The 22,361-nt window shown below is 46.4% G+C and overlaps 2 protein-coding genes across 3 annotated transcripts; one reads left to right on the forward strand and one right to left on the reverse strand.

Moving 5' to 3' along the window:
- Window positions 1–12,253: 12,253 nt before the first annotated feature.
- Window positions 12,254–17,155, reverse strand: LOC136527415 (urea-proton symporter DUR3-like). 2 transcript variants are annotated; one of them, XM_066520135.1, is made up of 5 exons: window positions 16,933–17,155; window positions 16,646–16,856; window positions 14,545–14,652; window positions 13,744–14,406; window positions 12,254–13,657 (listed from the first exon to the last, which is right to left on the reverse strand). In XM_066520135.1, exons 2-5 carry the CDS (start codon window positions 16,847–16,849, stop codon window positions 12,428–12,430), a joined length of 2,205 nt encoding a protein of 734 aa, XP_066376232.1. In that variant the 5' UTR covers window positions 16,850–16,856; window positions 16,933–17,155; the 3' UTR covers window positions 12,254–12,427. The 2 variants fall into 2 exon arrangements, with proteins under 2 accessions (XP_066376232.1, XP_066376233.1); XM_066520136.1 differs by lacking the exons at window positions 16,646–16,856; window positions 16,933–17,155 and having other exon boundaries at window positions 13,744–14,465; window positions 14,545–14,622.
- A 1,066-nt stretch (window positions 17,156–18,221) lies between these two features.
- Window positions 18,222–19,572, forward strand: LOC136529042 (uncharacterized). The gene has a single exon (XM_066522093.1). The coding sequence runs from the start codon at window positions 18,543–18,545 to the stop codon at window positions 19,179–19,181; it is 639 nt and encodes a 212-aa protein (XP_066378190.1). The 5' UTR covers window positions 18,222–18,542; the 3' UTR covers window positions 19,182–19,572.
- Window positions 19,573–22,361: the final 2,789 nt, after the last annotated feature.

Here is a 22,361-nt window from a genome sequence, read left to right on the forward strand (position 1 = left end):
CGTCGACTCTTCAGTTGTAAAGGTTACCAATCTTATACTCTCATTTTTACCATTTTCTTATGCCATTTTGTTCACTATATATATTTATGGTTCTTTATTGTGGTTTTTTTCATTTGTAAGTAATTTGAGCTCAAAATCACTTCAAGCTTGCATATTTACATGAAAGAAGGTTAAAGTATATATAAATATAAAGTTAGAAAATAGTTAGAAAATTATAGCAAATCCTTACTAGTTGAACTTGCGGACCGTGTTTAGGTCGGCGAGGATGTTCTCTGCCGAGCGGTAATGGACGTCAAGGAGGAGCTTTGATTCTACGAGGGAGAGCGACAACGGTCGTGGAAGACCGTGTTCCCTTCCTCGTAGAATCGGAGCTCTTCCTTGACCAAGTACGGTGCCGTTCGGTGGAGAAATGCTCGCCGAGCTGATCATGTAAGCAAGGTCAACTAGTACGGATGGTTATTTATTCACATGTCCATATATCGTCGCAGTAGTCTGTCAATCACCGTACCTAAACGTAGTATATATAAATAAAAACTTAGAAAATAGTTAGAAAATTATAGAAAATCCGTACTAGTTGAACTTGCGGACCGTGTTCAGCTCGGCAAGCATGTTCTCTGTCGAGCGGTAACGGACATCAAGGAGGAGCTTTGATTCTACGAGGGAGAGCGACAACGGTCGTGGGAGACCGTGTTCCCTTCCTCGTAGAATCGGAGCTCTTCCTTAACCAAGTACGGTGCCGTCCGGTGGAGAAATGCTCGTCGAGATGATCACGTAAGCAAGTTCAACTAGTACAGATGGTTATTTATTCACATGTCCCGATATCGTCGCAGTAGTCTGTCAATCACCATACTTTTTATTTTAACTTTTTATGAAATGAAAAACTTAGAAAATAGTTAGAAAATTATAGAAAATCCGTACTAGTTGAACTAGCGGACCGTGTTCATTTCGGCGAGCATGTTCTCTGCCGAGCGGTAACGGACGTCAAGGAGGAGCTTTGATTCTACGAGGGAGAGCGGCAACAGTCGTGGAAGACCGTGTTCCCTTCCTCGTAGAATTGGAGCTCTTCCGTGGCCAAGTACGGTGCCGTCCGGTGGAGAAATGCTCGCCGAGATGATCACGTAAGCAATGTCAACTAGTACGGATGGTTATTTATTCACACGTTCCGATATCGTTGTAGTAGTCTGTTATGTGTGTACATTCCCATTCTTCTGTTAATTTGCGGAAATATCATATGAATTACTTACCTGTCGCAATAAAAGACGAGAACACAATGACCATTAAAAATATCATTGTTTAGAGATCTAGATAATTTTATAGTTTGTTAATTTTATTTGTTTATAAAAGGAGAAATTTATAGTGTATTAAAAATGAGTATATAGAGTAGATAGCAACTGCTTCCGCGTCCTCGGCCTCTCATGGGTTTCCAAAGTGACTTAGGCCGGGCCTTCCTCTCATTCCATGCGGCAAGTGTCGTGATGAGACGAAGATTATGATGGGGTACCGAGTGAAGAAGGAGGGTCCCAACAAGGATCATATCTTCTACAAGTGTCCGGATTGTAATGTGAGTTATTTTATCGTATTTAATGATTATGGTTAGTTTATACCTATTTTTATGATGGTTGTGATTAAAGTTCTAATTTTTTATTTTAATTTCAGTGGGATGGCAGTGGACGATGTTCAGGCTTCTACTGGGAGGAAGAGTATGTTGAACTCATACAAAAATATCTTGCACAACAGGCAGATACGGCGGCTAATGAGGCAGTGATCCAGCCAAAGAAGCCCAAAGATATTGCACAATCGGGGGATCTGTCTGTTTTAGTTGAGATCAGTCGCGAAATCCTTGTGCTTCTGAAATGTATTTTAGCTTTAGTTCTTTTAGTGGTAGTTGGGATTATCTACATTGTAGCGATGCTTTTATAAATTTGTATCTTTTGTGGTGGCACGCATGTTGTATAAATAATTAATTATGATCTAGATTTTAATATGATATTTATATCATGTAATGCAGATGAGCCGTCATTGGATGTATAATGCTGATCGCCGCTCCCAAGAGTTCATTGACGGCGTGCATTCTTTGTTACGTGCGGCCGAGGCAAACAAACGCGACGGTTTCATGTGCTGCCCATGTGCCATATGTAAGAATACGGTGGAATATCCTTGCTCAAGGACTCTTCATTCACACTTGTTCAAGTCGGGTTTCATGCCAAACTATATTTGTTGGACAAAGCACGGAGAAACCGGTGTTGTAATAGAAGAAGGTGAAGAAGAACAATGGGACGACAATGATATTATTCCTGATGATGCGTGCTTCAATGATACTACAATGGGAGAAGCTGAAGAAGAGGTAGCCGCAGAAGATGAGTCGGCTGATGATCTTTGTCAGGCCATTCGTGATGCACAAAGAGAATGTGAAAGTGAAAAGGAGAAGATCAAGTTCGAGCAGATGCTAGAAGATCACAAGAAATTATTGTACCCAACTTGTGATGCAGGGCAGAAAAAGTTGGGAACCACACTAGAATTGCTGCAATGGAAGGCAAAGAATGGTGTATCTGACAAGGGATTTGGAGAGTTACTAAAAATCCAAAAAAAAATGCTTCCAAAGTACAATGAATTGTCCGCCACTACCTACGAAGCAAAACAAGTTGTCTGTCCTATAGGGCTAGAAATAGAGAAGATACATGCATGTCCTAATGACTGCATCCTATACCGTGGCAAAGAGTACGAGAAATTGGATGCATGCCCGGTATGCCATGCGTCGCGGTATAAGATCAGGCGAGATGACCCTGGTGATGTTGAGGGCGAACGTCTACGTAAGAAAATCCCTGCCAAGGTTATGTGGTATGCTCCTATAATACCACACTTGAAACGTCTGTTCAGAAACAAAGAACATGTAAAATTGTTACGATGGCACAAAGAAGACCGTAAGGTAGACAATATGTTGAGACACCCTGCTGATGGGTCCCAGTGGAGAGCAATCGACAGAGAATTTCTGAAGTTTGCAAATGACGCAAGAAACTTAAGGTTTGCTTTAAGTACAGATGGTATCAATCCTTTTGGAGAGCAGAACAATAGTCATAGCACTTGGCCTGTTACTCTAAGTATCTACAACATTCCTCCTTGGTTATGCATGAAGCGGAAGTTTATTATGATGCCTGTGCTCATCCAAGGCTCGAAGCAACCTGGCAATGACATCGATGTGTACCTGAGACCACTTATTGACGAACTTCTCATTTTGTGGAATAAAGAAAGTGTACGTGTGTGGGATGAGTACAAACAGGAACACTTTGATCTGCGAGCATTGTTGTTCGTAACAATCAATGATTGGCCTGCTCTAAGTAATCTTTTAGGACAGTCAAACAAGGGATATAATGCATGCACACACTGCTTCGGTGATATTAGAGGTGTATTCTTGAAAAAATGTCGAAAGGTCGTGTACCTTGGCCATCGTCGATTTCTTCCTACAAATCACCCCGTAAGAAAGAAAGGCAAGCATTTTAAAGGGAAGGCAGACCACCTGACCAAGCCTCGCAACCGAACCGGTGAGGATGTACTCGATATGGTCAATGATGTGAAAGTCGTCTTTGGAAAAGGACATGGAAGCCAACCTATTCCGAAAGACGCTAACGGTCACGCACCCATGTGGAAGAAAAAGTCCATATTTTGAGACCTACCCTATTGGCAAGTCCTGGAGGTCCGTAGCTCGATCGACGTGATGCACCTGACGAAGAATCTTTGTGTGAACCTGCTAGTTCTGTATTGACTTTATTCCTGACCTTGACTCGATTGGTGTTCCTGAATCGAGACATGAGGGGAGACTAAGCGGAAAGGGGACACTAGGGAGGAAAACATATATTGGTACGGATGATGATTATTTTAATAAAGCGCACTACACAGTTCTATAGAACTCCTCTTTGGTAGATCCGTATATTGAGACACACAAGGATCTCTTACGATCCGAGTTTCCAGGGAAGACTGAAGCTTGGATTACGCATAAGCACATGGAAACTTTCGGTGGTTGGTTGCGAAAAAAATGTCAAGGTGATGAGAGCATCCATGAGCAACTGTATTTATTGGCTATGCAACCATCATGGCATATCGTCACATACAAAGGGTACGAGATAAATGGGAACATATTCTACACAGTAGCCCAAAATAAAAGGAGTACCAACCAAAACAGTGGTGTCCGCATAGATGCCATAGACCCGAATGGGAATAAGCAGACATATTATGGACGCATAGATGAAATATGGGAACTAGAATATGCACCTACTTTGAAGATCCCATTGTTCAAGTGCCAATGGGTCAAGGTGACCGGAGGCGGGGTAACAGTAGACAACGAGTATGGAATGACAACAGTAGACCTTAGTAATATTGGGTACAAAGACGAACCATTCGTCCTTGCCAAGAATATGAATCAGGTGTTCTATGTCAATGATATGTCTACCAAACCAAAAAGAGGGAAAAACGATAATGACTCAACCAAAGAGCTAAAACGCCATATAGTTCTTTTAGGGAAAAGAGTCATCGTGGGAATTGAGGACAAGTCGGACATGTCAGAAGAATATGAAAAGGATGACCGAATTCCGCTCTTCAAAGTGAACAAAGACCCTAGCATCTTGGTAAATGATGAGGACACTCCATGGTTACGAAGCGATCATAACCAAGGGACATACGTAAAGAAGAAGTTCACTGCTGTGCCCACTTGATGATATAGTGATTTAATATAGTGTGTGTTTGAGATATTATGTAATAATTGTGAATTCAGATGTTTATTATGTCATATTTCAAATTAAATCAATGTTTGATTTGATGAGATTTCTCTCTCAAAAAGGTAAATTAGGATACTGAGTGATGAAAAATTAAAATATTAACGTTAAAATGATGTGAAAACAAATTTCCTGTCCAAAACCAATAGTTTTAATAATTTTAATTAAACACTACATTTTTGCATTAACGAAATAATAAATATTAGTTACATTATGTTTTATAATTCTAACAAAAAATAAAAAAAAGTTAGGTTATAGATTTTTCCTATGTGCAATAAACAAAAAGAAAATTCATATTTTTAACAAAATAATTTTATGCCTTTTATTTAATTTACTATGTATTTAACAAAAACTATTGCATTTCTATTGTATTTAACAAGACTATTGCTTAAAACAGGCGAGAAACGAAACTGCAGGCCACCTTTACTCCCGGGTGGGAAGCAGTTTCGTGGCCCGCCAAAAAAACCCTTTACTCCCGGTGCGTGTTACCAACCGGGAGTAAAGGTACCTTTACTCCCGATTGGTAACACGCACCGGGAGTAAAGGGTTTTTACTCTCGGTTGGTGGCTGGCACCGGGAGTAATTCTCTCTGATATATAACCTCCAGCGCCTGGCGTAGATCGATCCGCTCATCTTCTTCCTCGTCGAACACCGCCGCCCTCTTCTTCCTCGCGCCGCGTCCGTTCGCCTTCCGTGACACCGACGCCGCCCTCTTCTTCCTCGTGCGGCCTCCACCGCGCGCGCCCGTGCCCCTCCTCCGCGCGCGCCCACGGCCCTCCACCGCGCCCTCCTCCATGCCCGAGGCCCTCCACCGCGCGTTGCCCCACCGCGCCCGAGGCCCTCCATACTGCCGAGCTCGATCGAGGTGATATATTCGTCGATCTCTTTGTACATTCGTCCGAGCCCTCCACTGCCGAGTTATAGATCACGTCGAAAACTACAACTTTGGTGTAAGCCATGTCAACGCTCGAGGTCGATTGAAAATTCCAAATTTTGAATCATAAAATCTAGGAACTAAAAATGGATATTTGGAACTCTAAATGATTTTAAATAAAAAACATATCTTAACGCAAGTTTTGAATATTTGGATATTATATGGATAAATTAGCAAGTTTAATTAGAGTGTCAAAAACTGCATTTTATGGTACAAAAATACATTTTAAGATCACTGGGACCTGAACTCATGACAAGTTTAATTAAGGACCACCAATGAAATTACTTTAGAAATTAATTAGATCGATGTAAATCCATGGCTTGTATAATAAACACGCTATATATTATTTGTAAATCCTGGTCAAATAGGAACTCAATTTTGATACCCAGTTTGTAAACTAAGCGTTTTTTAGTTTATCAAAAATATCACATGTGATGATGTTAGCAGTTTTGGTTGGACTTGCATGCATGGCTACAGACAAATGAAGGAAAACTTCAATGTTTCTTCATTTGTGAACTTTGAATATACAGATATAATATATTAATGTTGCTAAAGTAATATGAGCATTACATATTTTTTTTCGGGAAGACTATCTTCAAACTTCATATCATAGCATCAGAGATCGCCTGTAGAAGAAGAAAATAAATTCTTATCATTTCGGAAATAGTAATGGTTATATGAGCAATAAGACACATATACTTACATTTCATAATAACTTATACTTACATTATTAACATAGAATTTTCTCATATGATGAATGACTACATGGTTCACATGGTACATAGGATCACAACATCACGCACCGACACCGCCCCGGCCCGCCTCACGTCATCGTCGTCAGCACACCGGCCACCGCGTCGACACATATATATACGTCATTTGTATTCATATGCATTTCGTCCATGCATTTCTATGTATACGGCGGAGCACCGCCGCCCTCGTTCACCCATGTGTACAGACATATATACGGCGGAGTGGAGCACCGCCACTCTTGTCACACCGCCCTTTCTCGTGGCCTAGTTGATCAACATTCGTATTATCGTTATCGTTAATGCTAAACAATCACACCAGGGCGAACCGCGCTGTTGATGTCACCGACGTGGGTCGCCCTAGTCACCGACGCAATTTGCCCTCGGCCGTTTATGTATAGCCCTAATTCGCCCTAGTACCGACGTAGTTCGTCCTAGTGTGGTGAATTGCGTCCGTGACCGAGGGGCAAGATTTAATAATGCATATTGTTCGTAGATTTTACGCATGTAATAAGCAAAGATTTGACGTACTATATGTTGGTTTTGTTTTTTGAAGCTAGATGGCCGACCCGAGAAATATGGATGAGGAGGAGTTGATGATGAATTTGATCAACACTGGCACTCAAGTTGCCGGCGATGATGGTGCTAAAAATAACATGCAAGAGGATGCAGATGACAGGAGTTAGTACTTAGCTCTTGAACAAAATGAGCAACAACATATTGGCCAAGTATATATTTTTTATTATTAGCTATATATATTATCATATGTCTTATGTGTGCTCATGACATTAAAAATAATATTTATGTTTTGTAGCCCTCTGGATCGACATCAACAACTACAACGAAGAGTAAAAATGTTCGAGGTCCCAAAAAGCCATTGGAGGGTCGCTTCATCATCTCGGAGTTCAATGTGGATACAGGAGAATCGGGGGGCCGAATAAAATGAAATTTGTGCACCACTGTGGTTACCTTGTACGGGACCGGCTCCCGATTAGTACCCGTGAATGGAAGAAGAAGACTAATGCTCCTCATATCAATTTTGTCTCCGATCGTGACAAGGCGTTAATTTGGAATGATGTCTTGGTACATTTCACGCTCCAAACAGATGGTTATGATGATATAATAGATGGTGATGAATTGAAGGAGCGAGTTAGGGATTGGGCAATGAAGAAGATGGCCACCCAGTTTCAGACTTGGAAGAAACACCTATACACGATGTATGTCAAGAAGAACATAGCACCAGATTTTACTGTCCCAGACCCGATCTCAAAGCAGAGGCTCTATTGGGATGAGTTTGTACAGTACAAGACTTTGGAAGAGGGTGTGAGTCGGGTGATAAAGAACCAACGTAATGCCCAACAGAAGACATACCACCATACCTTGGGATCAGGTGGCTACCCGACTGCCATTAAGAAGTGGAACAAAATGGAAGCAGACCTTCTTGCCAAGGGTATCAGACCAGAATCACTCGAGTGGGGAGAACGTGCAAAGAATTGGTTTTTCGGTCATGGGGGAACACTAGACCAGGAGACAGGGAAGTGCGTTTATGGCGCAAGACTGCAAGAAGCAGCAGAAAGATTGTTTTATGCTCAGAGAGCTACTGCTAGTGGTGCGTTCAGGCCCAACAGAGAGAAGGATGAGCTGACATACGCCATCGGGACTATTGAACATGGTGGCCGAACTAGAGGCAAAGGAAGTATCTCGTGGGAGCATGGATTCCCTCAGGACAGACCTTCCTACAGAAGTCGCCAGAGAAAGAAGGAAGAAGAGGCACAACGGCTCCAGAGGTTGGAGGAAGCGGTGCGTGAAGCACAGGAGCGGGAAAAAAACCTTGAAGCGAGAATGCAGGAGGAAATCAGAAGGCAAGTGCAAATAGCAGTGAGTACAAGTAAGCAGGCATCAGAGCCAAGAATCAACATTAGCCAATCTGTTTAGTTGAAAAGCAGCTGCGCTTCCACGAAGATACCAAATCAAGGGGACATAGGACTGCGCTTCCCTATGGATGACGTCACTGAACCTTGTACAACGTGTGAGCTACACATTCCGAAGGAGAATTCCACAATCAAGGTGGCTATCGGTCTTGTTAATCCTATCGACCGAACCAAGACACCAAGGATTAATGGGAATATAATCCAAGAAGGATCTGCTACCATCTCGGTAGATAAAGCTAAAAAAGGTTTTAGTGATTTGCCTCTTGACATTTCTGGAGGTGATGGCGAGAAGACTCTAGGAGAAGCGAAGAAGATATTCATTCTATGGCACAAGCGCTACATCATCATTCCAGGGATGTCGGCTCCACCTCCTCCTGAACTACCTCACCATAGGTACGTGCGGATGAAAACACTACATCATTAATTTGTATTGGCTTAAATAATTAATAATCTGCTCATAATAATATGTCATTCCTTTTTTTTGTAGCAGATCCTCTCCCAACCTAAATCCAATTGTTCAATCGCCAGATCATCATAGTGCTCTGTACGATGACATTGTGTTGGAAGACGAGGCTGCATCCACACCATCTCCAAGGAGGTCTCCAACGTTGCAGCCGCCACCTCCAAGGAGGTCTCCAATGCCGCTGCCAACACCTCCAAGGAGGTCTCCAACGCCTCCCCTGCCCCCGCCTACCAAGAAGCCTAGCAAGAGGCCAGCCCCTCAAACGAAGAACTAGTCCCCGCCTGCAAAGAAAGCCACCATGAAACCAAGGGTTATTCCCAAAATAATATCTGAAGAGAAGGAAGAAGGAACTGATGCATATAAAAAAGACATGTCTAGATTCTATGACAAACTTAAAATGAATCAAGAAGCAAGGAGAAACCCGGAGAAACCATACTTCTTCGTAGCTCCAGATATTCTAAGAAAAAAGGTGACTTCTTACCAGCAACAACAGCGGGAATCTCGTAAGCCGTCCAAATCAACGTTATCAGACTATGACCGCACTCTCACCAAGTCAATTGAGGCGGCACAGAAAAAGAAGCGGGCAGGGAAAGGAGTTGCCCAACTCAGACAACAAGCGCACCAATCAATCCCCCCGCTAGTTGTTGGTAATGAATATGGTTCGAATTTAGGATTAATGCATCAGGCAAACATACCTCTGGATGTCGATTTGGATCACCTTGGTGAATTTCTTGATGAGACTGGTCTCGACCTTTACCAGATGTTTGGTGATGGAAACATTGAGAGTGCGGCGGAGGTTGATATTTGGAAGAAAAAATTTGTACTAGGCCAGAGTCTATACAACCCTCAAGCCTTATCTGATCTGGGGACGCAAATGTACCTACTAAACAAGTGGTACATGCAGGCGTCTACCAGTGGAGACTTCTGCGTTGGTGTCAGAATTAGAGACGAACATTGGTTCCGTGGCGATGATGTTATGTATGTTGACTTTGCAGAATTTCATCAACTATGCCACCTGACCTTTCTGGACAAAGTTATCATTAGCTGCTATTGCTTGTAAGTAATAATTCTTTCGATCTATTATTAAACTCATCATATGTGTGTATATGCATATAAATTATCCTAACAAGTACTATATATATGCAGATTTACAATGACAGAGCTCAGAAAGGAAGGCTGCAATGAAATTGGTTTTGTTGATCCCCATATAGTATTCAAAGACCCAATTACTCCAAAGACTAATTGGAAGTCTGAGTCAGAGAGTAACCTCATGAACTTCTTAGTGAACCAACGTCACAAGAAGGATATACTCTTTCCCTATAACTTCAAGTGAGTGTTAATCATATCGATCATAGCCTTAATGGCTCATATGTTGATTCTAGTTAATTAATGAGTGTTATGCGTTATATCCTATAAACACATGCAGCAATCACTGGATATTGATGGACATCGATCTGGTGAAAAGTCACTTGATAATCTATGACTCGATGAGAAAACCACAACAAGACTACCAAGATATGATAGATATTATCTAGAGGTAATTTCAGGATCTCTAGCAACTATATATACACACAAACATGATGATTAACTATATCTGATGACGTGGCAAATTTTTTATTGGGCAGTGTTTGGAAAACCTTTATTGAGAAGCAACACATGGAAAAATGCAAAGCGCCACTGAATGTAATCCCTTTGAAAGTAAGTCCCCTGAATCGTATCATCTTTATTAATTAAACATATAGCTTTCATCGGATCACCAGATTGGATGACAAATCTTTTTCTCGTAAAGTGGTGTCTGAGGCAGGAATAGGGGAACAACTACTGTGGTTACTATGTTTGCAAGTTTATCAAGGTGCTCTCCCAAAGAACTCCTACAGAGAGACTCAAAGTACGTTAAAAATACACTATATATTCATTTAATTATTATTATTGATTGTGTTACTATGTCTTTATATATATATGTACATATATTAATTTATTTTCCTTTAATTCAAACCTATAGACTCGATGGTTGGAGGAAAAGGTCATATGGCAAGACCAAATCAAAGCAATTCAAGAATCTATAGCCGGATTTTTTAATGAGCAGGTCATCGATTCCAAGGGCGAGTTCTACTTCGACCCAACACTGCCATTGAAGCCAAGCTAAAGGATGAGAGGAAACTTGTTATGTCACAACAACTATAATGCAATCTTTTATAATATATGCACATGAAATAATATAATGTAAAATACACATATGCATGCATGCATGTAAATATATATATATATATATATATATATATATATATATATATATATATATATATATATATTTCTATGCTTGAATTGTGTGATTTAATACGTTCATTGTGCTTGAACCGAAACATACTATATGCGCATATAAATGTATAATTAGCAGCGTACAATACGACTTCGAAAACCTATTTTAAAAAGAAAACAAAAAAATGAAAAGAAAAGGAAAAAGAAAAAAACCTTTAGTCTCGGTTCGTATTATCAACCGGGACTAAAGGTGCCGGCCATCGTGGCATGTCAGGAGGCACCTTTAGTCCCGGTTGGTGTTACCCACCGGGACTAAAGGTCCTCCTTTAGTCTCGGTTCTTGACCCGGGACTAAAGGACCCCCCTTTAGTCCCGGATGCTTGCTCCCGGGTGGGGAACCGGGACTAGAGGGGGTTCTCCACCGGGAGTAAAGCTCGGTTCTCTACCAGTGAATCATCGGTTGGATTCTCAAACTTGTTTAACATTATTATCCCCGTCTCTAAACTTACAAATCACCCGTTTATGCACTCGAACTTATTCAGTTATGTTATCTCGGTCCCTGAACGTACAAATCATCTATTTAGATCCTTAATCTATGTTCAGGTCTTAAAATCAGTCTAGACTCGTGTCCGCATGTAAGGAAATCTCTACGGGTTCCAATGGTCGTACCACCCAATGCAAAGCCTTCAACTGCGCCACCAGCCTCAGCCATTGGTTCCGAGTCGTGAGAGAAGAGAACGAGCTAAGGGGATAGAGAGGATGGAGAAGGCATATGGAGCTGGCATGTATACCCCCATATGTTAGCATACTGCATCAGCATACGGGCACGAGTCTAGACTGACTCTAAGACCCGAACATAGATTGAAGATCTAGACAGGCGATTTGCGATTTAGGGATTGGGATGACACAACTTTATAAGTTTGATGATCTAAATTAATGGACGACTTGCAAGTTTAGTACCTGGGATGACACAACCGAATAAGTTTAAGAGCATAAACAACCGATTTACGAGTTTAGGGACCGGAATAATATAAGAGAACAAGTTGGATCTAAATGGACGATTGAAGTTTGAGGACTGAAATGACACGACAGAACAAGTTTGACTTTGCTCTTAGACTGCAAATATAAGAGCAAGAATATAGACAGGCTTACTTACTATAAGTACAAACTCATCGAACAAATTTATGGTTCTTCGTTCAGTTTGAGATTTATTGCCTGTACAAACACTACGCGGTATTAGATACACAAAGCTAGCTTCTGCTAGCCTGATATATACTGAATCTGTGCGAATTCATCAATACGGAAGAATAATGTTAATATTTGATCTTAAGCCCGCGAAAGATCATCTCCATCGTCATTGGCGACCATGGACGGGCGGGTACCGGATGTAGGATGCATCTCCATGGCGACAAGGCCCTTCTCCTTCTGCATCTCCTGGTAACGCTCCTCCGCCTCGGGCATGTCCGCCATGATGGCCTTGAGGCGCAGGTTCATTTCGTCGAGGCGCTCGTAGACAGCGTCGTTGGTGAACATGCCCTCGCACACCTTGCAGATAGTGTCCCAACTCTCCACCAGCGGCAGGAAGATGATCACCGCCGACCCGACCGTGCCCCACGCAATCGCGATGACAGCCCACAGCGTGAAGTAGCCGGCGCTGTACCTCCCCGCCGGCAGCGACAGCACGGGCCACACCACCGCGATCACGGCCGTGAACGCCACGCCCCACTTAATGATCCACCGCTTCGCGTGCACCAGCCGCTCCTCCTTGAGCTCCTCCGCCAGGTCGCTGTCGGCGGCGACGCTCTCCACCGTGGTGATCTGCCGGCTGCTCTCCCAGTCGTAGTGCTGCGGCCACGCCAGGCTGCAGGCCGCGTGCACCGCCCCGCCCACCAGGATGGACACCAGGTTCCCCGCCAGCATCGGCGCGTTCCGGCCGGTGCTGTCCAGGTCCACGCGCCCGTACTGCACCTTGGCGACCGAGAGCCAGACGGTGACGCCGAGGACGCAGCCGGTGACGGCGCCGAGGATGGCACCTAAGGCATTGGCCTTTCTCCACAGCAGCAACAGCGCGATGGGGATGACGGCGGAGCCGATGATGACGCCCATGGCCAGGTACATCCATCCGAGGGAGACGCCCACGAGATTGAGGATGACGGCCAGGACACCCATGAGGCAACCGAAGGCGAGGATGACGGCCCTGGACACGCGGAGGATCTGCTCACCTGAGGCGTCCGGGTTGATGTACGTCCTGTAGATGTCGTAGGTGCAGAGGGAGGAGACGGCCACCAGCTCGGCCGAGCCGGCCGATGTTACAGCCATGAAGAGCATGGTGAGGAGCAGGACGGAGCCGGACTTGCCCATGAGCGCGGTGGCAGTGGCGGGCGGGACGAGCCCCTTGGCCGCCTCGGCTGCCGTGATGGGGAGGTCCAGGGCGAGCGCGCCGAGACCCAGCGAGGTGGCCAGCGAGAAGGGCACCGCGAACCATACCAGCCCACCCAGCAGGTACCCCTTGTGCGTAGACGACGGACGGGCAGCGATCGCGCTCATCCAGTAGCCCTGCACCGCGAGCATGACATTACACAAATGGAATTGATTCGTACATACCATATCCTGATTCCTGAATGTATGTAGATTAGGCTTACGTTGTCGACGAAGACGGTGCCAAAATTGCCGACGATGTTGATGATGCCGAAGACGAGGCCTCCGGAGCTGAGCATGGTGAGGTAGGAGCCCTTGAAGTTGCCGTGCACGGGGCCGCATGCCTGGTCCGAGTGCGAGAGCGGGGCGGAGCAGTCCCGCGCCGCGCTAGCCACGGCGGTGAGGTGGTGGTGCACCACCCGGGGGCTGCCGAGCTGGTGGCTGGAGGTGTAGACGAGGAAGACGAAGACGACGAGCACGACGTGCACGACGACGGAGTGGATGTAGCTGGCGAGGAAAGTGGCCTTGAGCCCGCCCGCGAGCGTGTACACGACGACGCCGAGCGGGATGAGGAAGCTGGCAGCGTAGACGTTGATGCCCGTAAGCGCGTTCGCCACGGCGGAGCCGCCGAGCAGCAGCATGGCCGTGACGATGACGTTGGTCATGAGGCAGAACACCAGGAACACAGCGTGCGCCGCTCCGCCCCACCGCGCGCGAACAATCTCGCAGACGGTGTGCGCGTTGGGCGCTTTGCGCTTGATCTCGATGGCCATGACTCCGAACAGGAGCACCTGGATGGTGGCGCCGCTAGCGTACCAGAAAGGGCCGCTCACGCCGTACTGCCACGCCACGTTCGAGCTCTGCAGGATTGTTGCCGCCCATGTCCACTGCTCGATTGGATGCGAGATCGGTTGATCCATTCCATACATTCATTAGCTAATTCCAACTGCTAGTATATATGCGATTGAAACTGAAGACAGACAAATCAAGGGAAATGAGCAAGTGTCAGTGAATTGAGTATGTACCTGGGAGACGATGACGCTGGCGATGAGGCCGGTCTTGACACTCCGTCCAGCCGTGTTGAACCACTCCGAGGTGTGCTGTGATCCCACGTACCGCTTCTCTAGCCACACCTGCAGCAGCACTGGGTTATAATCCGAAAAAAATTAGGTGAGGACCGTCCCTACCAGGACGTGGTGTGGACTGTTTGACTGATATGTTGAGCACTGGCTAGCATGCCACTCGTATATGGATTAATTTTCCTTCGAATTCAAATAATTTAGGATCTTCTTTTCTTTCCCCTTATTTCTATAACAAATGGGGCCCTGGATGGAACACATTAATTAGAAAAGAAAGACACACTCACAGAAATTCTTCTGTGAGGTTGAGGGCATGTTTGGATGAGTTTTAGATTCTTAAAAACTAGTTTTTGCATTTAGTTTCTAAAATCTGTATTCTGAGCAAAAACTAGTGGGGTGTTTGGATTCCCCCGTTTTTAAGAATCTGGCTTTATTTATTGCTCATAGGATCATAAAAACTATCAAAAGCTGGGTACCAACAGCTTCTTGGTTTTTAAGAATATGACAAAACTGACACAAGAAACTAGACAAAAACTAGTCTGTTTGAATCGTACCTAGTTTTTAAAAACCAGATTCTTTAAAAACTAGTGGGATCCAAATTCTGAACCTCATCTTAGAAATTCTACAAATTCATATGGAAAAAAAATTCTCCCATAAGAATCTAATGAGTTTCAAAGGATCGATCCTTTATCCAAAGTCAAATCGGCTCTTAAAACTTCATGAGTGACCGTTTGCGGTCTGGGACAATATGAAACATGTTGGTCATTCTTCTAGAATACTACTATTAACATTTTACCATGATCAAATATTTGTCTTATAAAGCAAGTATAAAAAGGTGTACAAGTACTGATGCCATACGAGTTAGAGTAGCGTGTCCAAACAAGATGCAGAGTTTGATCCCAAAACAAATCGTCTCGCAAAAAAAAAAAATCCTCAAACAAATTGGAATATGAATGTTTTCATGGTCCGCCACTCTTGTGCCCGTACGAGTTAGCAGGCATGATGCAAAGTCTGATTGCAAAACGAATTGAAATGCATGACACAACCATTAAATGAATCTCCAAGTCTCTCATACCTGTACGAGTAGGTACATCTACGCATATCGCATAGGACTAAGTTCAGTTGTAAGATATATTAGAATGCAAGACATGATCGTTAAATAGTTAAGCCGCTAGTCATCTATATAATCGAGCAAAGTTTTTAAATTCCGTTGTAAGATAAATTAGAATGCATGACATGATCGTTAAAATCTTTAAGCCGCTAGTCGTCATCAATATAATTGAGCAAAGTTGTAAGTTCCATTGCGATGTACGGATACATTTGCTATTATATCAAAAGTACTAGTTACACAAATAAGGAAAGGAATTCCGTGCGTCAATTATATTTTTTCTGTAACTCTCGAAAGGGACACGCGACAAGGACAAACGCAATTTATGTACGATATTTTAGCTTCCGTTCTCACAAAGTCAAACTTTGACTAAATCTCTTAAGCATAGTTGGTGCATGGTGCTTATGCATATATCATATCACAGTGACTGTTGCGGAAAGAAAAACCAACTTGACTTAAGAAAACGAAAAATAATCCAAAGTCAAATCGGGCGCACATGCAACTTGGCGTGTTATTCAATTCCACACAGGCATGATCCTGCCCATATTTGGTAAAACGGAATCAGGCCACACAGAATCATTCTATTTCTTGCGATGCGAGTCGTCAACTGTTCATTTTCTAAGCTCAAACTGCAAAGACGCCTTATATAGTAGTGTATTACAGTTGGTTTCATGCATACATGAATCTTCGTTGCATTTCCGACAATTTAGAATTTTTCGTGCAAATTTATGCTCTTGTTGACATAGTTTTCTTTTTTTTTTTTAAATAAAAAAAAGTTACCACCACACCAATCATGCAAGCTAGCAATGGTCGTAAGGTCGTTGTGTGTGCAATGCGATGCGATGCGCACGCCAAACAGCACTAGAGAAAAATCATCAAGCGAGGGAGTCACGCACGCGATCGAGACACTCGTCAGTGGGGACGGACAAAGTGAATTACCAGGAAGGAGGTGAAGAGCGCGAAGAAGGCGCCGAAGCCGAGGACGACGGCGTACCCGACGGCCTGCGCCAGCACCGGCTTCCCGCCAAAGAAGCTGCCGTCGCGGCTGCAGACGCCGTCCACCACCGAGTAGTACTCCCCGCCGAACCCCAGCCCCGGCGGAGGGCATGCCCCGGCGCCGGCGCCGGCGCCGCCAGCGGCCATCGTCGATCTGTGGTGTGTGGGAATGAACACATAGCTACGAAAACCGGCGAGAACGAACAGGCCGCAGTTCGAGGGTAAGGTACCTCGATCAGGTCCGCCCGCGGCGAGGAGATCGGCGGCGGAGACTTTGAAACCTGAAGATCGGCGGCGGAGACTCCAAACGAAGCAGACAACGGACGGACCGTCCGTCGTATATAATAAGGGACACAAAAGCCCGCGGGAATCTTTGACTTGGTTGGTAGGTACTGTATTCTGCTGAGCTGTTGTTTCTGCTTCTGCGGAGAGAAAACGGGAGCGAGCGAGACGTGGCTCCGTTCGTTTCGCTCAAAAGGGAAGCTGATAGAACTATTTGCTGATTCGTCGCGAGGAAAAAAATACTATTTTTTTATAGAAATAGTAGGACTCGAACAGGGCCCGGTTGGTTCCGAGTTGTTTTGTTCAGGGAACGGGAACCCGTGACCCGTGGGATAGGCCGGCGCACGAATCGTAATGCACCTGCGCTCTCTCCTGACCACCTGTTGTTCGTTCCGCTCTGGTCCGCTCCTCTCTCTCTTCCCCCCGTCACGCGATTACCCGGAGAGCTGCAGCAGGAGAGGGAGCACGCAGATGAGTCCGGCGGCCATGCATGCCTAGCTCCGCGAAGTCGGTCGTCCGTCGTCGGACGTCGGGAGAGCCCGCCGCCGTCCGCCGAGCTGTGGGAGTTGGGGAGGAGCCGGATTTGGGTGTTGACAGGGAGCCTATCTTCGCGGACGTGTCGCTCTTGCGCCTTGCGCGTCCTGGCGTGGGGGCCAGCCCGATAGGCTCCGTGCATTCGCCAGAGTGTTGATCACCTGCGCCGCACAGCCCACCGGGATGCGCTCTTTCCTTTATTGGGCTGTAGAGGTTAGGCCTTCAACGGGCTGTTGCAAAATTTCAACTCACGACAGTCCTACACAGGATTCTTGCAGCCCAAAAGCAACGGCCTCTCCTCTTTATTATTGATATTCTTTTTTATGAATCTCTGGGTCCATGTCCATATGTACCATCACTAAAGAAAGGATGAACGCTGCAGCTAAACCAAAAGCATTAAAGATATGTCATGACGTAAGCTAAATCTATGTGCCTGCTTTATTTGAAGTTCATTATTTATTGATGTATATAGTGACGTAATCGTATTTAGAACCCTCGAGACTTTTGTAACAAAACAAAGATCTTATCAGCTCTTTCTTTGATTACTGTAGTGTCACCTAGCAATGCATGGAGCGAGCGCGGTTAACTCTAGCTCGACTGTCTTCACGAGCCAAGTTCCTACCTTTTGTAACCAGCCTAGTCACCGACGATTTGCATGGAGATGGAAACAAGCTTTACCGGTTTAAAAAACCAAAACCTACCAGTTCGAGGCACCGTCGCCGGAGTTGACCAGCCACGGGCCACGCCCACAGGCAAACGGGGCCCACATAAATAGACACAAGAACTCGAGGAAAACGCCACTGCACCCAATGACATCGCTGGCCCAGCGGGCCCGCGTGTCGGTGGAGAGCGCACCACGAAGGCAAGTAGGCAACAAGCCGGCGGTTGATCGCCCCCGTGACAGTGGGCCGTGCGCCCGCCAGCCGGAAACCGCCTCCACATTAAAAGCGCTGGCGCGACGCGACGCGCCCGCTCTCGGCTCTCCACCACAACACAACCCCGGACACCGCCGCACCCGATCGCCATGGACGCTGCCGGCGGAGGCGCCGCCGTGGTAGTGGGCGGCCTCGACGACGCGGACGCCGCCTTCTTCTCCCGCCGCGGGCACCGCTGCTGCGGCTGCTTCTGGGCGGCGCCGCCGTGGGCCTCGTCGTCGTCCCCGCAAGCGCGGCGCGGGAGCGGGGGCGCCGACGAGGAGTGGTGGCACGGCGTCGGGGAAGAAGGGGGAAGCGGAGCAGCGTCAGGCAGGAGGCGTCGGTGGTGGCGGCGCGGGGTGGACGCGCTGATGAAGGTGCGGGAGTGGTCGGAGCTGGTGGCCGGCCCGCGGTGGAAGACCTTCATCCGCCGGTTCCGTTTCCGCCGCAGCAGCGGCCCGCGCCACGGGGCCAACAACGGCGGCGGGGGCGGCAAACTCAACTACGACCCGCTCAGCTACGCGCTCAACTTCGACGACGGACACGGAGCAGGCGGCTGCGGCAGCCCCGGCAAGGGCGGCGACTACCGCGACTTCTCCGCGCGCTTCGTCGCGCTCGCGCCGCCGCCTGGGTCGTCGGCCAGGTCGTCCATGGACCTCGGCGGCCGCGACGCGCACACGCCGCCACTGTTCCTTCACCACCACCCGCACTCCCCACGCCCGCCTGCTACGGCCGCCGCGAGGGGATGATGACCTCCCGCTGACATCGACTCAGCGGTCAGCACCGGCGTCGGCTGGGTGTTTTGTAATTAATGGGGCGGCGGTGGAGGCGATAAGGCAGGGGAGGAGAGGAGGCCGTCGCTTTCGTCTCCCTCGCCGCCCGGTTCTTCTTGCTTTTCGCTTGTGGATGGTGTCGATAGGGAGATCCTTATTTATTTTCATTTTTTTTTGTCTTTTTGCATGTAATTTTTGTAAAATATAGAATGCTATGATGTTCCTATATCGTCCAAAGTTGTCATTATAGATAGCCATGGAAAATGATCATTCTTGGAGGAACAGAGGAGAGACGAGCACACTCATTTGTTTGTTATCGTCTGTTCTGGACAACTTCATCGATATGTCATCACACCGCAGTGGTGCGTCAGTTTTGCTGTCGTGGTATGCTTTTGTAAATGCCAGTTTTTATGCCCCATCTGCATCTGAAAGGCCCTTTGAACCTTTGCTGAACAATGCCAGAATTGACCCGTTTCATGCAAAGCAAAATTCCACTGCATTTGGCCATTTTCTATGTTCTTAGCAGTGAGGCTACAGCTGGGGCGGAGTAGGCGAGTAGCCGCTCCCTGCCTCTGGTAACAGTACCACTGGTGAATCTGGGCATCGGCGCGGGCGACACGGTTCGTGCAATCGCATCTCGGATGCCAGGAGCCCATGATCTCACACGACGGTGTGAATCTCTGGATCCGATCACCGATCAGTGGTCAGGACCGACCTCTGCTAAATGCCGAACAAGTGCCGACCTCGCCGCCCGTTAGGCGAGTGGATCGCGAGTGTGTTCGGTCTAAAACAAACTCGGTAACAGTTTACATCCATGTGCGACCCCCGGATTCGGTCTTGGTCTTCGTCTCCGTCTCCGGCAGCGCCCCCCAGCGGCGATCATGGCCCAAGCTCTGTGCCAATTCCACGACGTTCTAATTCTACCATGTAGCTACTAGTAGAGACGAAACGAGCGAATGACGTGTCCACAGCTGTCTCTATCTATGCTCGACAGATCAATAGGATCGCAGAGCATAATTTCAATGATTCAGCGAACGACGCAACTGAAGAATCGAATCCGAGACAGGTAATATTCGGGCTCCTGATGTTAACATCGGACCAATCTGGTCCCCTTGCTTCATTTCATGAACGAGATCATTAGAATACGTTGTCCTTTAAGTTTGAGAAGTTACCGAGATCAACATTGCAAGAATGCGTTGTAAAAAAAAACAAAAACATTGCAAGAATTTGGACGGTGTCTACTTCCAGCCCAGGGACGTCGCACGCCTGTTTTCTTTCATTTTATTTTATTTAATTTATAATAAACGTAACGCTCGGACGAGAAATATATATATTTTTTAGAAATATACTTAGTTTAAACCAACAGTCGGGAGATAATTCTACAGCTGTACCCGAGTAAGGCTATAAAAAAAAACAGTCGGGAGATAGTTTGTCAGCTAGTAGTATAAAATAACATCTGTTGAGGCAACAGCTTTGAGCCATCAAGATCTCACGGATCTAAATTCACTCAAAGAAGACTAATAATAAATAATTCTTTCTTTCACTGCTGGATTTAGGCGCTTTGCCGAGTGCCTAATGCACTCGGCAAAGGCTACTTTACCCTCGGCAAAGCTTTTGCCGAGTGTAGCACTCGGTAAAGAGCCTGGCACTCGGCAAAGTCTTTGCCGAGTGCAATCTCAGGATTCGGCAAAGAAAAGTGACCGTCACGGCGCCGGTTCCGTTAGCACATGCTTAGCGCCCTGCCGGGGAGGCATTTGACAAAGATTTTTTTTAATAATTTCTTTGCCGAGTGCCCTGCCAGGTCGGCACTCGGCAAAGATTTTTTTTATTTTTTTCATAATTTCTTTGCCGAGTGTCCTATCAGGGCAACACTCGGCCTTGCCAAGTGCCCTGGCCCTGGCATTCGGCAAAGAGGCTAATTTTTTTTATTCTATATTCACAAACACAGCATATAAGAGATATATATAACATCTGTGACATCACAAACACAATATAGCACATATATATCACATCCATCTCATCACAAAGATAATACCACATATATATCACATGTCGATCACACAATATCTCACATACACAACATCACAAGCATAATAGGTTCAATATCCATCGAAACAAGTCGATAGTCGATCATAGTGCATCACATGTCCATCAAAACTAAGTGCCTGGTGAAGGAAAAATGTCGTCGCCTGCTTGCGCCTGAGATGGGTTATTCGAACCCGCCGACGGAGGCTGCATAAAGGACAAGAGATTGCATCTGTTAGAGTGGTCATCTAATGAAAGCACTAGTCGAAGCAATTTGGTTTCATACTCACAGGACTAGCTATAACTGGCGGCGGCGGTGGAGCGAACTGCGGCACAGCTACACCGTGCATTTGCCCAAAGTTCTGCAGGAACGTCGTAATCTCCGCTAGCTGCTTGGCCTGCCTTTCCCGCTCGGCCTGCTCGGTCCTCGCTGCCAGGTCCCGCAGCTCCTGAGCCATCCTCTCGTTCTCGGCCTATAACATTTCAATTAAATATTTCAATAATGCAAAGGTAACTAAGTTATTTAAAGATCAATGTACGAAGAGTTAAACGGGACTAACCTGGAGTGCGTCGACCCGCTGCTGTGAAGGGGACGGCCGTTGGCGTATGGCCGAGCCTCCGCTCGGGGTCTGTGTGGGAGAGGGAGGGAATCTCGCTGGGCTCGAGAGTGCCATCGCCAATCCAGTACCGCCCATGCTTCTTACCTTGTCCGAGCCTCATGACCATCGTCCCATCGATGTCGTCGGTGCTCGGATCCCAGTCTGGCCCATGGACCGACATTGCCTCCGATGCGTATGAACTGATGTGGGTGTGGACGCTCGGGTTGCTGTAGGACTCGGGCGGGTCATCCGGGGTGAAGGTGACAGCGGACGTCGCCTTACCCTTGTGGGTCAGACCATATGCCATGAAATTGGAGATGAACTGGCCACCATGTGACGCCGACTACGAGAAAGACAACAAGATGATTAGAAAAAACATGCAGAATGGAGCGTCAGAATACTAAAAATTCACGTACCCATGCTTGCTTGTACGCGCCGAGGCTACGGCTGCCTTGATGGTGTGTGGGGCCTGTCGCTGCCATACGCCGTTGCTGCCCCACCTCGTGGTCCTGGATATAACCCTCCGTGAACC

The sequence above is a fragment of the Miscanthus floridulus genome, chromosome 19 (genome assembly GCF_019320115.1).
Source record: "Miscanthus floridulus cultivar M001 chromosome 19, ASM1932011v1, whole genome shotgun sequence".
In the NCBI taxonomy this organism is placed as follows: domain Eukaryota; kingdom Viridiplantae; phylum Streptophyta; class Magnoliopsida; order Poales; family Poaceae; genus Miscanthus; species Miscanthus floridulus.

Bases quoted from the DNA above. Each gene is read 5' to 3' on its own strand.
- LOC136527415 (XM_066520135.1), bottom strand. From the start codon at position 16,849: ATGGCCGCTGGCGGCGCCGGCGCCGGCGCCGGGGCATGCCCTCCGCCG. The intron at 14,407-14,544 runs GTACATACTCAA...CCAATCGAGCAG, and splicing joins CCAGCGTCATCGTCTCCCAG to TGGACATGGGCGGCAACAAT. The intron at 13,658-13,743 runs GTAAGCCTAATC...CTCGCGGTGCAG, and splicing joins GCACCGTCTTCGTCGACAAC to GGCTACTGGATGAGCGCGAT.
- LOC136529042 (XM_066522093.1), top strand. From the start codon at position 18,543: ATGGACGCTGCCGGCGGAGGCGCCGCCGTGGTAGTGGGCGGCCTCGAC.